The 12,836-nt window shown below is 51.8% G+C and overlaps 1 protein-coding gene across 1 annotated transcript in view; it reads right to left on the bottom strand.

The window, feature by feature from the left end:
• Positions 1-12,836, bottom strand: part of Ptgfrn (prostaglandin F2 receptor inhibitor) — an 84,905-nt gene that overhangs the window by 8,394 nt on the left and 63,675 nt on the right. The window contains exons 4-7 of the mRNA XM_013024636.1: positions 12,654-12,835; positions 9,145-9,525; positions 2,439-2,864; positions 1,150-1,569 (exon numbers count right to left, since the gene is read on the bottom strand). Of these exons, the coding sequence (XP_012880090.1) occupies positions 1,150-1,569; positions 2,439-2,864; positions 9,145-9,525; positions 12,654-12,835 (1,409 nt within the window). The remainder of the gene's footprint in view (positions 1-1,149; positions 1,570-2,438; positions 2,865-9,144; positions 9,526-12,653; position 12,836) is intronic.

Raw genomic sequence — 12,836 nt, 5'->3', positions numbered from 1 at the left:
AGCTGAAGAGCTGAGGGACAGCGCCCAGGCCCAGAGTTCAGGCCCCATGACTGGACCCAAAAAGAAAAAAAAAAAGAAAATGTTCTAATACTTGCACACCCAGGTTTGACTGCTGCTCAGTACACCACAGGCAAGTCAGGGAAGCAGCCCAGAGGCCTGACAATGAGTGAGCAGATCAAGAAAATGTCTCTCTCTCTCACTCACACACACACATACACACATACACACTGAACTCTTCCCATCCATTGGGAAGAATATGGACCTGGGGAAAAATTTACATTGAGTGAAATCATGCTTAGACAAAGGGAGCATGTTCTCACTTGGATGTGGAAATGAGAGCCAAACAACAAGCATACATGAACATATGCAGGATCTACGCAGACACACGCAAACACACTAACGGATGGTGTACGCAAGTGGGGATCCCAGTGGTGTAACTGCTTTGAACAACTAACTTAGAGGGTAACAAAGGAATACCAGGGAGGGTAACAAAGGAATACCAGCGAGCTGGGCTGTTGCTGGGAGGTACAGATGGACAGAGAGGAAGGGCAGGTGAAGGGTCATAATTTCAACGCATGAACATGGAGTGAGGGAAACGTGAGAGGACGGGTAGGGCTGGGAGAGTGGGGGGAGAATGATGTAGGGGTGACACTGATCAAGATGCGTCATATTCACAAATTGTCACGTTAAATTAAAACCTCTTTGTACAAGTACTTAAAGATGATAAAAAAAACACTTCTAAAAATGGCTTTTGGTGATGGTGGTTTCTATGTGTGTGTTGGCGGGGGGGGGGGTGTCGGTACTGGGGCTCAAACTCAGAACCTTAGGCTTTCACTTGCATTTTTCACTCAAAGCTGGTGCTCTACTGTTTGAGCAGCACCTCCACTCCAGCTTTTGGCTAGCTAATTGGAGGTAAGCATTTCACAGCCGTTGCTGCCAGGCTGGCTTACTTAGAACCTTCATCTTCGGACCTCAGCTTTCCCAATCCTCAGATCTCAGCCTCCTGAGCAGCTAGGATCACAGGCGTGAGCCGCCGGCACCGAGCGAATGCCATGCTTTGGATGCGTGTGTTGACGGCATCCGAAGCTATTTTAAAGCCGGAGGCTACCTGACAGGTGTGCCGGGCACAATGGCCGAGCCCCAGCTCACCTGAGGTCTGGAAGTCGATCTCGATGGGGTTGGAGCGGCTAGTGGCCGCCTCCCGCCACAGGCTGCCCCCGACCGGCGCCCAGGCAGTCACCACGCAGCGGTACAGCCCGGCATCCGACACCTGAGTCTGGTACATTCGGTAGCGAAACTCGTCTTCCTGTACCTTCTCCAGCACCACGCCCTGCGCCCGTGCAGCATCCGTCCAGTTCCCTGGCCTCACCACCGCATCCTGGTCCAGGGAGACCATGCACCGGGTCTCATTGGGTCCCGGGCCGGCTGTGGCCGTCTTCTCTGCTGTGATGGCCACCGAGTAGCGGGGGGACTTCACGTTCCGGGAGGACACCTTGCAGGTCATCTCAAACGTGCTCCCTGCTGTGAACAGGGGCTTGGGCTGCTGGGCCTTCACCACCAGCACAGAATCTAGAGGGAGAAGCAGGGCAGGTCAGCTCTAGGTTTTTCTAGAAAAATCTAGAAGCAGAGAAGGAAAGAGCACCTGGAGGCCAAGGCGAAGCAGTCTTGTGCCTACGCAGAGACCAGCGACTGCTACGTACAATTTGGCATGGAAGAACTTCAAGTCCTAGATGTTTTACCAAGAGGATTTGGGGAGCCAAAGGTGACATCCCCTTCCCAAGACGGCCAATACAGTTTGGTCCCTGGCGAGGGTGGGAGCGTGCGGGTAGACCTGATGCCCATGCCAGACTGTGGGCCATACCACTGCCCTCCTCCCAGACCAGGGAAGCCAGTGCAGCCATGACCATTTCATCCATCATGGGACACACTTACAACCAACATGACTGGAGCACGTGCACCGCACTCTGACATCACACTGAACTGGGGCTTTAACCCCAGAAAAACTGTTTTGATGTTGAGCCAGGGCGCAGTTGCTGCCCAAGCAACCTGAGTAAGCCTGCAGCTCACACCCATAACCCCAGCGGCCCAGGAGGCCGAGGTCCCAGAGCCTCCCTGTGAAGGCCAGGTCTGGCAGACTCCAGGCCTCTACTCCACCTCCAACTAACCAGCTAAAAGGTGGGCTAGAGTGGTAGAGCACTGCCAGTCTTGAGATAAAAAGCTAAGGGACAGCACCCAGGCCCTGAGGGACTGTGCTTCAAAGACAGCCTGGGCAGAAAAGTCTATGAGACTCTGTTTCCAGAGAACTGTGGCTCAAATGGTAGAGCACAAGTCAAGTAATCAAGCTGAGTAAACTCAAGGTATTAAGTTCAAATCTTGTAACTGACCAAGATAGATAGATAGATAGATGATAAAAATAATGAAGAAAATATCGCCCCCACCTTCTGCCGCCCAGAAAATGCTGACAGGTTTGGAGAAGACATCTTTGCTCTTCACCCAACTGTTGTTGGGCTGCCGCGTCCAGGCAGACACAACGCAGAAATAATTGCCCCTGTCGCCCTCCGTTGTCCTTTGGATCCGGAAACTGAACGTGTCCGTGTGCTCCTTTGAAAAAATAAACTCTCCGTCCCGGGCCCGGCGCTTGCTTCTCTCTCCATATCGCAGTGTCCAGTCCCCGTCCATGACGGCCAGGAGCTCGCTGGCTACCGCATCGTCACTGCGCCGGCTCAGCCGGTAGTACCACGACACTGCCAGCCGCACGCGGGCCTCCGCGTGCCGCACATCCACCACCCGGCACTCCAGTTCTGTTGGGTCGTCTGCAAACGCAGGCATGCGGGAGGCGTTCAGGAACACCTGGAAGTCTGGCTCTGAACAGGAGACAGAGAGGCCCCCTTAGAGGTGTTAAGCAACTGGGTACCGGTGGCTCCCACCTGTCATCCCAGCTGCTCAAGAGGCTGAGCTCTGAGGATGGCAGTTCAAAGTCAGCCTGGGAAGGAAAGTCCATGAAACTCTGATGTCCAATTAAGCAGCAAAAAGCCATTAGTGGAGGTGTGGCTCAAGTGGCAGAGCACTAGCCTTGAGTGAAAAAGTCAACTGAGGGCACAAGGCTCTGAGTTCCAGCCCCAGAGAAAGGGAAGGAAGGAAAGAAGGAAGGAGAGAAATTGTCTCTTCATATCGTTTTACCCTTTTAAAAATGGCCTACCAGATGGGCACTGGTGGCTCACGCCTGTAATCCTAGCTACTCAGGAGGCTGAGATCTGAGGATCACAGTTCAAAGCCAGCACGGGCAGGAAAGTCTGTGAAACTCTTACCTCCAATAAACCACTAGAAAACCAGAAGTGGCGCTGTGGCTCAAGTGGTAGAGTGCTTGCCTTGAGCTGAAGAGCTGAGGGACAGTGCCCAGGCCCAGAGTTCAAGCCCCACAACCGACAAATAAAAATAAAAATGGTCTACCAAGAGGATGCCCTTTTCCCTGGCTGCCATGCCCACAACCCTGGGGTAAGGGGCCCCCTTCCCGGGGACAAGGCCTCCTCTGAACTTGAAGTCAGCACCACAGTCCCTGCTCTGATTTCCGTTTACTCAGGGCTGCCTTCGCATGCTGTCCTGTGGCCACAGGGTCCTTCTACCAGACTCCGCCCCAGACCAGGCCGGTCCCACTCTGCCATCTGCACAGGCGACAGCTGAGATGCTAACGTACTTGCTGAGTCTAAGGAAATTTATTATTTGCATAAAAATGCTCATCTTGGTGATAGCATTTCACCACTGATTACAGCCGCATCCTGCCTGATCTCAATCAAGAAATCAGCTAAGAATGCCATGGTGCTTGGGTTTTAAAATGCTTATCAGTTTAGATGCATGCTAACACATTCAACATTAAAATGAGGTGATAGCCAGAGGCTGGGCAAGGTGGTCCGTGCCTGTAATCCCAGCACTTAGGAGGCAGACTCAGGTGGACTGAGTGCAGCGCCAGCTCAGGCTACGTGGTGAGACTCGGACTCCAGAAAGAGAGATGATGTAATCTCAGAAAGTCCTGGAGGCTATGGAAGCCGGAAGTTCCTCCACTATGGGATTTGCATATTTCTATCTATAATATACAAGTTAAAATACATAATTCATGCCAGAAGGCCCCGGCGGGCCTGCAGGAGCAGGCCTCACATTCTGAGGCAGGGATCCACTCACCAACCAACATGCTGAGCTCCAAGCTGCAATCCCGGACGGAGACCCTCCCCAAAGGACAGGCTTCTGTTACAAACTGTTCAGACAGTCTGTGCCAGTCCTGGGGCTTGAACCTAGGGCCTTGCATTCTTGCTTAGCATTTTCACTCCAGCTCGGCACACTACCACTTGAACCATACCTTCACTTCTAGCTTTTTGCTGGTTAACGAGAAGAGAGTTTCAAGGATTTCTTTGCCAGTGCTGTCTTCAAACTGCAATCCTTCAAACTTTCCTTGAGGGGAAAAGCCAAGGACAAAGGTGAGGCTCTGGGTTCAAGCCCCAGTTCGGCTACACAAGAAAAAGTTGGGGGGCTGGGAAAGTGGCTCAGTGGTAAAGCGCTTGCCTTGCATGCATGAGGCCCTGGGTTCAATTCCTCAGCACCACATAAGCAAAAAGAAAAAAGCCGGAAGTGGCACTGTGGCTCAAGTGGTAGAGCTGAAGAGCTGAGGGACAGCGCCCAGGCCCAGAGTTCAGTCTCCACAACCGGACCCAAAAAAAAGAAAAAAGAAAAAAAGAAAAGAAAAAGTTGGGGTAATCCTAGACAGACGGCTGATAATTGTCATCCTAAAAACATGCCACACGCAAATATTTCCTCCTGCAGTGATAGAACTCTGCGGTTGCTACCAAGTACTTAGCAGATTAAGGGCCCCTTTTAAAGAAAAATAATTACCTTCCTTGGCGGCCGCAGTGGGTAGAGGGGACTGGCAGTGCCCGGCAGAGAATGTAAAGCAGCCTCTCAGCCCCTCCTCCTGCCTGCATCCACCACCCCGGGAACTTCTCCAATTAACACCGCACCAGGCTGGGGCTTGGGGCCCAGAGCTCAAGCGTGAATGATTCCCATCCACCTCTGCCAAAGGCTCATTAAGACATCCGATGGCGGAAGACATGCCGGTGTACAGATTCTAGCCACCTTTGTCCCTCTAGAAAAATTCAGATTCTTCTAGAAACTCCTTCACACACTTAAGATAGGTGTGTTAGCCAGGTACCACTCTTGTAATCTTAGCTACTCAGGAGGCCAAGATCTAAGGATCATGGTTCAAAGCCAGCCAAGGCAGGAAAGTCTATGAGACAATCTTAGCTCCAATAACCTATTCAGAAAAAGCCAGTAGTGGAGCTGTGAGTCAAGTGATTGAATGACAAACTGAGTGACAAAATTAAGCGATTAGTCTTGAGTTCAAGGCCCAGGATTGGTGTACACACACACACACACACCCTTAGCTTTGAGAAAGAGCATGTAGGACACCCATATGAACACTTGTTTAGGACCTGTGTATAAGAAGAGCATTGAAAAGTTCTTTCCATTATCCAATCTCATGCCTCTGAATTGAGAGGGCATGTGACAAATTCAGTGCCAAGAAAAAGCTCATTTTCCTTCCTCGGAGGAGTACTATATATTCACATCTCTTTTGGTTTCCAGTCTTCAAACTTCAGAGGCAAACGCAGGCCCTCTCCTGAGTAACTAATTCATCCCAGCTACCTTGCAATATCTATTCTTAAGATTTTTTAAAAATCCCTTTTGATTTTGATTTTATTTTCATGTCTCCTCCTTATGCTTCATTTTGCAAGCCATCTTCAATCTTTGCCCCCTTCAAAGTGGGACATAAATCCTAAGTCAAAACACAAGCATATATGCATGCATGCACGCGCGCACACGCGTGCGTGCACACGTACACCACACACACACACACACACACAAAAGATTTCTTTCTCATCCTTTAAAGAAAGCATCATGATTCTGTGGGCTGGTGGCTTATACCTGTAATCTTTGCTACCTGGGAGGCTGAGTTCAAGGTTCAAAGCCAGGAGGGACTAAAATAAAAACGATGGGAAACCTAAGATACACAGATCGCCATCCGGTTGCGTGCTGAGGCAGATAGTGACTCCCTGCCTGCCTCAAAATATTCAGTGCAAAACATGGCTAGAGGCCTGGCCAAGTGCAGAGCACCTACCCAGAAAGCAGGAGGCCCCGGGTTCAACCCCCAGCGCCAGCCAAAATAATTAATTTTTTGTCGGTCATGGGGCCTGAACCCCTGGCCTGAGCACTGTCCCTCAGCTCTTTAACTCAAGGCTGGCGCTCTACCATTTGAACTACAGCGCCACTTATGGTTTTCTGGTGGTTTACTGGAGATAAGAGTTACAGGGACTTTCCTGCCCAGGCTGGCTTTGAACCATGATCCTCAGATCTCAGCCTCCTGAGTAGCTAGGATTACAGGTGTGAGCCACCAGTGCTCGGCTTCAAAAAAATTATTGGATAGATCAAATAGTGGTAGATTCCATTTTCCAAAGATGTAGCATCTCCTCCACATAGCCTCTGTCCCTGTGACCTTGTGCCCACAAAGGGAGCCTTACCCCCAATCCCTGAACTTGGGAGGATCCTGGATGGCTCTGAGCAGCAGGAGAAAACAGAAGGGCAGGCCGGCTGGTCTCATGATACTGCAGCCCCTTGCTTTGTGTGGGAAGGCAGAGATGAACCCCATGGGGCCGTCCTCTGTTCCTGACCCTCAAACTCACAAGCAAGATAAAAACCAGCACTTCATTTTCAGACAATGGTAGGGAGCAGGATGTAAGCCGGGGTCTGTACATCGCATGCCAAGCCCCAACAGTAATTATCATTACTGTCATCATCACTTTTTTTTTTGTTGTTGTTGTTGGTCATGGGGCTTAAACTCTGGGTCTGGGCACTGTTCCTCAGCTCTTCCGCTCAAAGCTAGTGCTCTACCACTTGAGCCACAGTGTCACTTCCGGTTTTCTGGTGGTTCATTAGAGGTAAGAATCTCATGGACTTTCCTGCCCAAGCCGGCTTTGAACCTTGATCCTCTGATCTCAGCCTCCTGAGTAGTTACCTGCATTACAGGCTTGAGCTACAGGCACCTGGCGAATTTTTATTCTTAATCAGTTAGGTGGCAAAATTGAGTTTTCTGTCATATCTGTGTAGGAATCCAGTGTGCCTCGTTTCCCCCTTTTTCTTTTACGCTGGGGATTTGAACCTGGCCTCCTGTTTGCCAGGTAAGAGTTTAACCACTTGTGCTATACTCCCCCTCTTGGGCTTTAGTTTGTTATTACAGGGTCTCATACTTGCTCAGAATCAAGCTCACCTCAGACTGCCAGTGCCTCTCAAGTAGCTGGGATTACAAGTGTGAACAACAGAGCCTCGCCCACAGCTTAGTGTTATTTCTTCTCATTCTGGAGAATACAGCACCCCCTCAAGAGCCCCCAGAGACCCCCCATGATGTATCGGGGGCCCATCATCCCAGCACTTCAAAGAAACCCTAGAATCGGGTGCACAGGCAGCCAAGAAGGGCTGGGACTCAGCACAGGGACCTGGCAGCCCTGCCACACGTCACAGGGGGTCAGAGCCAGGAGAGAAATTCTGCTGCAGTGATGACAGCCCCCATGGCATGCGTCTGTTTATTGGGAGGTTGCTAAGGAGTCCCAGCTGGCCAACTTCCCCGCAGCTCAGCGCTCTCCTTAGAGCTCGGGCCAGGCTGGCCTCCTCGCCCTTCCCCGTATCACAAGGACAATGATGGACAGGGCTGGCTCCAGCGCAGCTCACCGCCCCTGCTGCTCTTCACCCTCCGCCTCCCCCCCCTCAGTCCCCACTTATCAGCCCCATCCTTTGCCAGTTAAAGGAACACAGAACAGTGAATCCAACACACATGCAATCGGAGATCTCACGCAGATGAGGCACGTGAACAGCAAGAAGCCACGGCCTGACCTTTAAAGTAAGGTCTGCCTCCTAGGAACCAGAGCCACGTCCACACGTGCAGACAGACCACAGAGACGAAACTTGAGCCAGGCGTGTCTCACTGAAGCACACCTTGTCTTTCTAACAAGCTACGTGGAGGGGAGGCATCTGCACGCACAGACGTCCTCAGGTTCTTGTTCGACACTAATGAGGCAGGGGCCCACGCAGGTGCCCCCCCACCATGAGCTAACAGAGGGCAGAGCTGGGGAGTGAGGCCAGGAGACAGAAGACACACGGGTGACATGTGGCCTGACAGAGAGGGCAGATGACAAGTCACCATAAAGAAGCAGCCAGGTCCTGCATGGAAACCAGGTCAGCAACCGAAGTCACTGTGGAGCTGGGCAGGGTGGCTCAGGCCTGTAACCCCAGCTGCCTGGGAGGCTGAGGTCTGAAGATCACAGTATAGAGCCAGGCCAGGCAGGAAAGGCTGTGAGACTCTTATGTCCAATTAACCACTAAAAAGTTGGAAGAGAAAATGTGGTTCAAGTGGTAGAGTGCTTACCCTTGAGCGCAAAAGCTCAAGGACAGCTCCCACGTCCTGAGTTCAAGCCCCAGGACCAGCACTAAAAATAAAATAAATAAATGATCTTCTTCCCTACCCAGCTTTAGAAAGCAGAAGTCCATGTCCCGGAGCACAGGGGAGTCCAGAAGAGGAAGCGGGACTGCAGCCCCCCTTCCAATAAAGATCCATTTCTTGTTTTTTCTTTGGTCTGGGGGGTGGGAGGGGAGGCATGAGGGCTTGAACTCAGGGGCTGGGCGCTGTCCCTCAGTATAGTATTTCACTCAAGGCTGATGCTCTACCACTTGAGTCACAGCTCCACTTCTGGTTTTCTGGTGGTGTGTTAGAGATAACAGTCTCACAGATTTTCCTGCCCAGGGCTGGCTTTGAGCCGTGATCCTCAGATCTCAGCCCCCTGAGTAGCTGGGATGACAGGCGAGAGCCACGCCTGTCTTGACCTGCACATCTCTACATCGAAAGGAAACACCATCCTCTCAAAGAGGGCAGAGATGAAGGCAGGCACGCTTTCTAAGTACCACCCTGTCCCCCGACTCTGCCCCCCCTTCCTTCCTTTGCCTTCCAGCCTGGGATCTGTTCTGATCAGAAGACTGTCTCAATACACAATCCTCAGCACCCAGACTCCTGCAGAGGCCGGGAGGCAGGAACTGGCAATTCGCCACACCACTCACCCAGCCATGTGACGTCCACACTGGCCGGCGCAGACCTGGCCTCCGCCACCTTGTGCCAGCTCCGGTTGTGTCCCAGGGTCCAGAGCGCCACCTGGCAGAAGTAGTAGCCGGCACTGTCCCTGCTCACGTCCCGCACGAGGAGGTGGTAGGACCGCATGTCCGTGTGACTCAGAGCCACACCAGGTGCGCTGTGCACCAGGGAGGTGCGGTCCAGCTGGGCCAGCATGCGGGAGGCGGGCAGGGCGCCATCGGGCAAGCGGCTGAAGTACCAGGCCACCTCGGGGCGCACGTCGTCGGCGCGGTCCGTGCTGATGTTGCAGGCCAGGTCCAGGTCCGTCCCCTCGGCCACCGACACGTTCCGGGCCACGGCAGCACGCAGCACTGGAAGGGCAAAAAGAAAACTCTCGAAGAGACCCGGACTACAGCCAGCTGCCCTGCTTCCAAAGCCCAACACCTGCCTCCTTAGGCAATCACTTTCCTTTTGGCTTTTTGTCAGTCATGGGGCTTGAACTCACTACCAGGACACTGTCCCCGAGCTTTTTCTCACAGATCACGCTCTACCACTTTGAGCCACAGCGCCACTTCTAGTTTTCTGGTGGCTCACTGGTGATGAGAGTCCCACAGATTTTCCTGCCCAGGCTGGCTTTGAACTGTGATCCTCAGATCTCAGCCTCCTGAGTAGTTAGGATGACAGGCGTGAGCCACCAGCCACCTGGCTTTTCTTTTTCTTTTCTTTTTTTAATGCCGATGCTGGGGCTTGAACTCAAAAGTCTGAGCATGATCCCTTACTTTTTCTGCTGCAGTTGGATGTTCTACCACTTGAGGCACAGCTCCATTTCCTGCTTTTTGGTGGTTGGAGATGAGAGTCTCCCAAAGACTTCCCTGCCCTAGCCTGCTTAGAACCCGAATTCTCAGATTTCAACCTGAGTAGCTAGGATTACAGGCGTGAGCCACCAGTGCCCGGCCAATCATCTCCTTTGAAATTCGAACTCACATTATGAAAATTAGACAGCTTGTACGGTTGCTAGGGATTTCAGGAATATTTAATGTATTCATTCATAAAACATACTAGATTCCCTTTCATATTCTATATGTTGGTATGTTCTTAATGCTTCATTTATTTTATTCATCATCTCCAATTCAAAGCTCAGGGACAGCGCCCAGGCCTTAAGTTCAGGATAGGCACAGAAGAAAAAACAAGGAAAGACGCAGAAGAAAATTGGAAGATCCTTGGCCCTGTGTGCCAATGCTGCCTGGCTTATGCATAGGTCCTGAGGTAGATCCCCAGAGCCTCAAAGCACACAACAGAGCCAAGGAGGTGAAATCAGACAATTGTCTTTCTGAGTCAACTTCTCCCTCCTCAATTGATTTCATTCGCTCTGTCTACCTGAAAGCCAGCCAGAGACCCGGAATCCTGAATCCTGAAGAGCAATGAGTTTGGGATTATCCACACCACTGCCCCTTTGCGCTAGTGGGTGTAATTAAAAGTCGACTATATTTAGATGAGACACGCAAGAATTTGCTGTCACATACAAGACGGATCTAGCCTCAGCGTCCTCCTGTCAAAGCTTTTCAAATGGAAAACGCTGTGTGGCATGCAGGCGAATTTTTAAAAGACGTTGAGCATCTGTAATGGGAGTGAAAAAGCAGCCGACAGCGTGCTCTCCGAGTGATCAGTGGATGAACAGCCAGTGTCCCAGGGGAGGCCCAGCCCTGGCCATCTAGCCAAAGTCACTCTTCCTGTGTCCCCAGGAAGCGAAGGGATAGGGGTCTGCTGCTCAGGTCACAAAAGGCCCAACGCGAAGTCTTGGGTGTCTGTCACTGCCACAACTGGCTTCTGAGCTGCTGTGGGGACAAGGTCAGCATCACCTTGAGGCTGACGCACTTCGTGGTGGGCACAAGAGCACACAGAGAAGTCCGGCATCCTCTTCCACCCCATCCTACTCCACACATTTGCCAAGTTCCTCCTCCTCCATCCCTTCAAAAGTAATAGTAATTTGGGGAACATTGGGGGAACAATTGGGGAACGTGGGGGGGGGTTGAACTGAGGGCCTGAGCGCTGTCCTCAGCTTTTTTACTCTAGGTTGGCACTCTACCACTTGAGCCACAGCTCCACTTCCAGCTTTTTGGTGGTTCATTGAAGATAAGAGTCTCATGGACTTTCCTGCCCAGGCTGGCTTTGAGCTGCGATCCTCAAATCTCTGTTTCCTGAGTTAGCTGGGGTGACAGGGGTGAGCATAGGTGCCTGGCTTTGGGCTATCTTTTGAAAGTGCTTCAGAGCATTTAGCAATGAGCAGCTGAGGCAGCTCCTATCTCCTGGACCACCCTGCATACCATGCTTGTGGTCACAGGGTAAAAGATGGCTCCGGAGAAAAATGGCTGCATGATCACCTCGATTAACTTTCCCTAACCCATCCCATTTTTCCCCACTGTGAATGAAAACAAACCCTTGTGGTACACTGGTCTCCGGAGGACTTGGCCACCACCCCAGGGTGGTGAGACAGCCGCCACAGGTGTCAGGAGACAGGGCTGACGCGCCTGGCCACCCACAGCTCACAGCAGTGAGCTGCCATCCACTCCAGCGACTGGTGTTAATAAAGAGGGACAGCATTACCACAGAACAAATTTGTCTTGAAAATATTTTGACAACTATTTCAATAAAATTGTTTTCCACTGTCAACTTGTAGTGTTGTCTTTTATAAATTAAAAGACACATTAATTCAGAGAAAGGATCTATTAGCTTCTAAAGACTGTTAAAAAGGTCCCATGACACACAAAAAAAGAAAGATCAGCAGGCTGGGCCTTGAGCCTCATGCTGGTAATACCAGCTAATCAAGAAGCTGAGGTAGGAAAAGCACAAATTCCAGCCCAGCCTAGGAAACCCAGCAAGATTCTTACCTCAGTATAAAAATATAATAAACTTAGCCAGATTCCATAATCTTGAGGCCCGTAGTCCTAGCTATTCAAGAGGTTGAGATCTGAGGATCGTGGGTCTGAGCCAGCCTAGGCAGAGAAATCTGAAAGACTCTTTTATCTCCAATTAATCAGCAAAAGGCTGGAAGCTGGGTTGTGGCTCAAGTAGTAGAGCAACAGCCTTGAGGGAAGAAGTCAGTCAAGAGCATAAGGCCCTGAGATCAAGTCTCAGTACTGGTACATGCATGCACACACACATGCACCCACATGTGCACACACACAAAAAAACTCTATAGATCACAGCTTTAAACAAATGTGCCCCTCCCCACACCGCTCCCAACCTCACCAGAAAGCTGCAACACAGAGGCAGCAGAGGTGGGTCACAGGTGCGCACACACATGCACAGGAGGGCAGCCTGTTCACACATGTACGCAATACATGTGCACAGGAGAGCAGCCTGTCCACATATTCACGCACACACATGTGCACAGGAGAGCAGTCTGTCCACACACATGCATGCACACACACGTGCACGGGAGGGCAGCCTGTACCCGCACAAGCGCGCACACACCCCCGCGCGCCCCGCCCCCACTCACCTGTGGGCCGGATCACCACGGCCGCCACCTCCACTGCCTTTTCCTGGATCTCCTGCCAGGCGCCATGCTCTGCAATCCACTCGCCCACCACACACCAGTAGGCGCCCTGGTCGGCGGCCAGCGCGGGGTCCAGCGCCAGGCGGAAGCCATCGGCGCCGTCGGTGCCCAGGCGCACGGCGCCCG

The sequence above is a fragment of the Dipodomys ordii genome, unplaced genomic scaffold, assembly GCF_000151885.1.
Source record: "Dipodomys ordii isolate 6190 unplaced genomic scaffold, Dord_2.0 Scaffold78, whole genome shotgun sequence".
In the NCBI taxonomy this organism is placed as follows: Eukaryota; Metazoa; Chordata; class Mammalia; order Rodentia; family Heteromyidae; genus Dipodomys; species Dipodomys ordii.
Note: the sequence above shows the minus strand (reverse complement) of the source record. Positions and strands in the feature narration are given on the sequence as shown.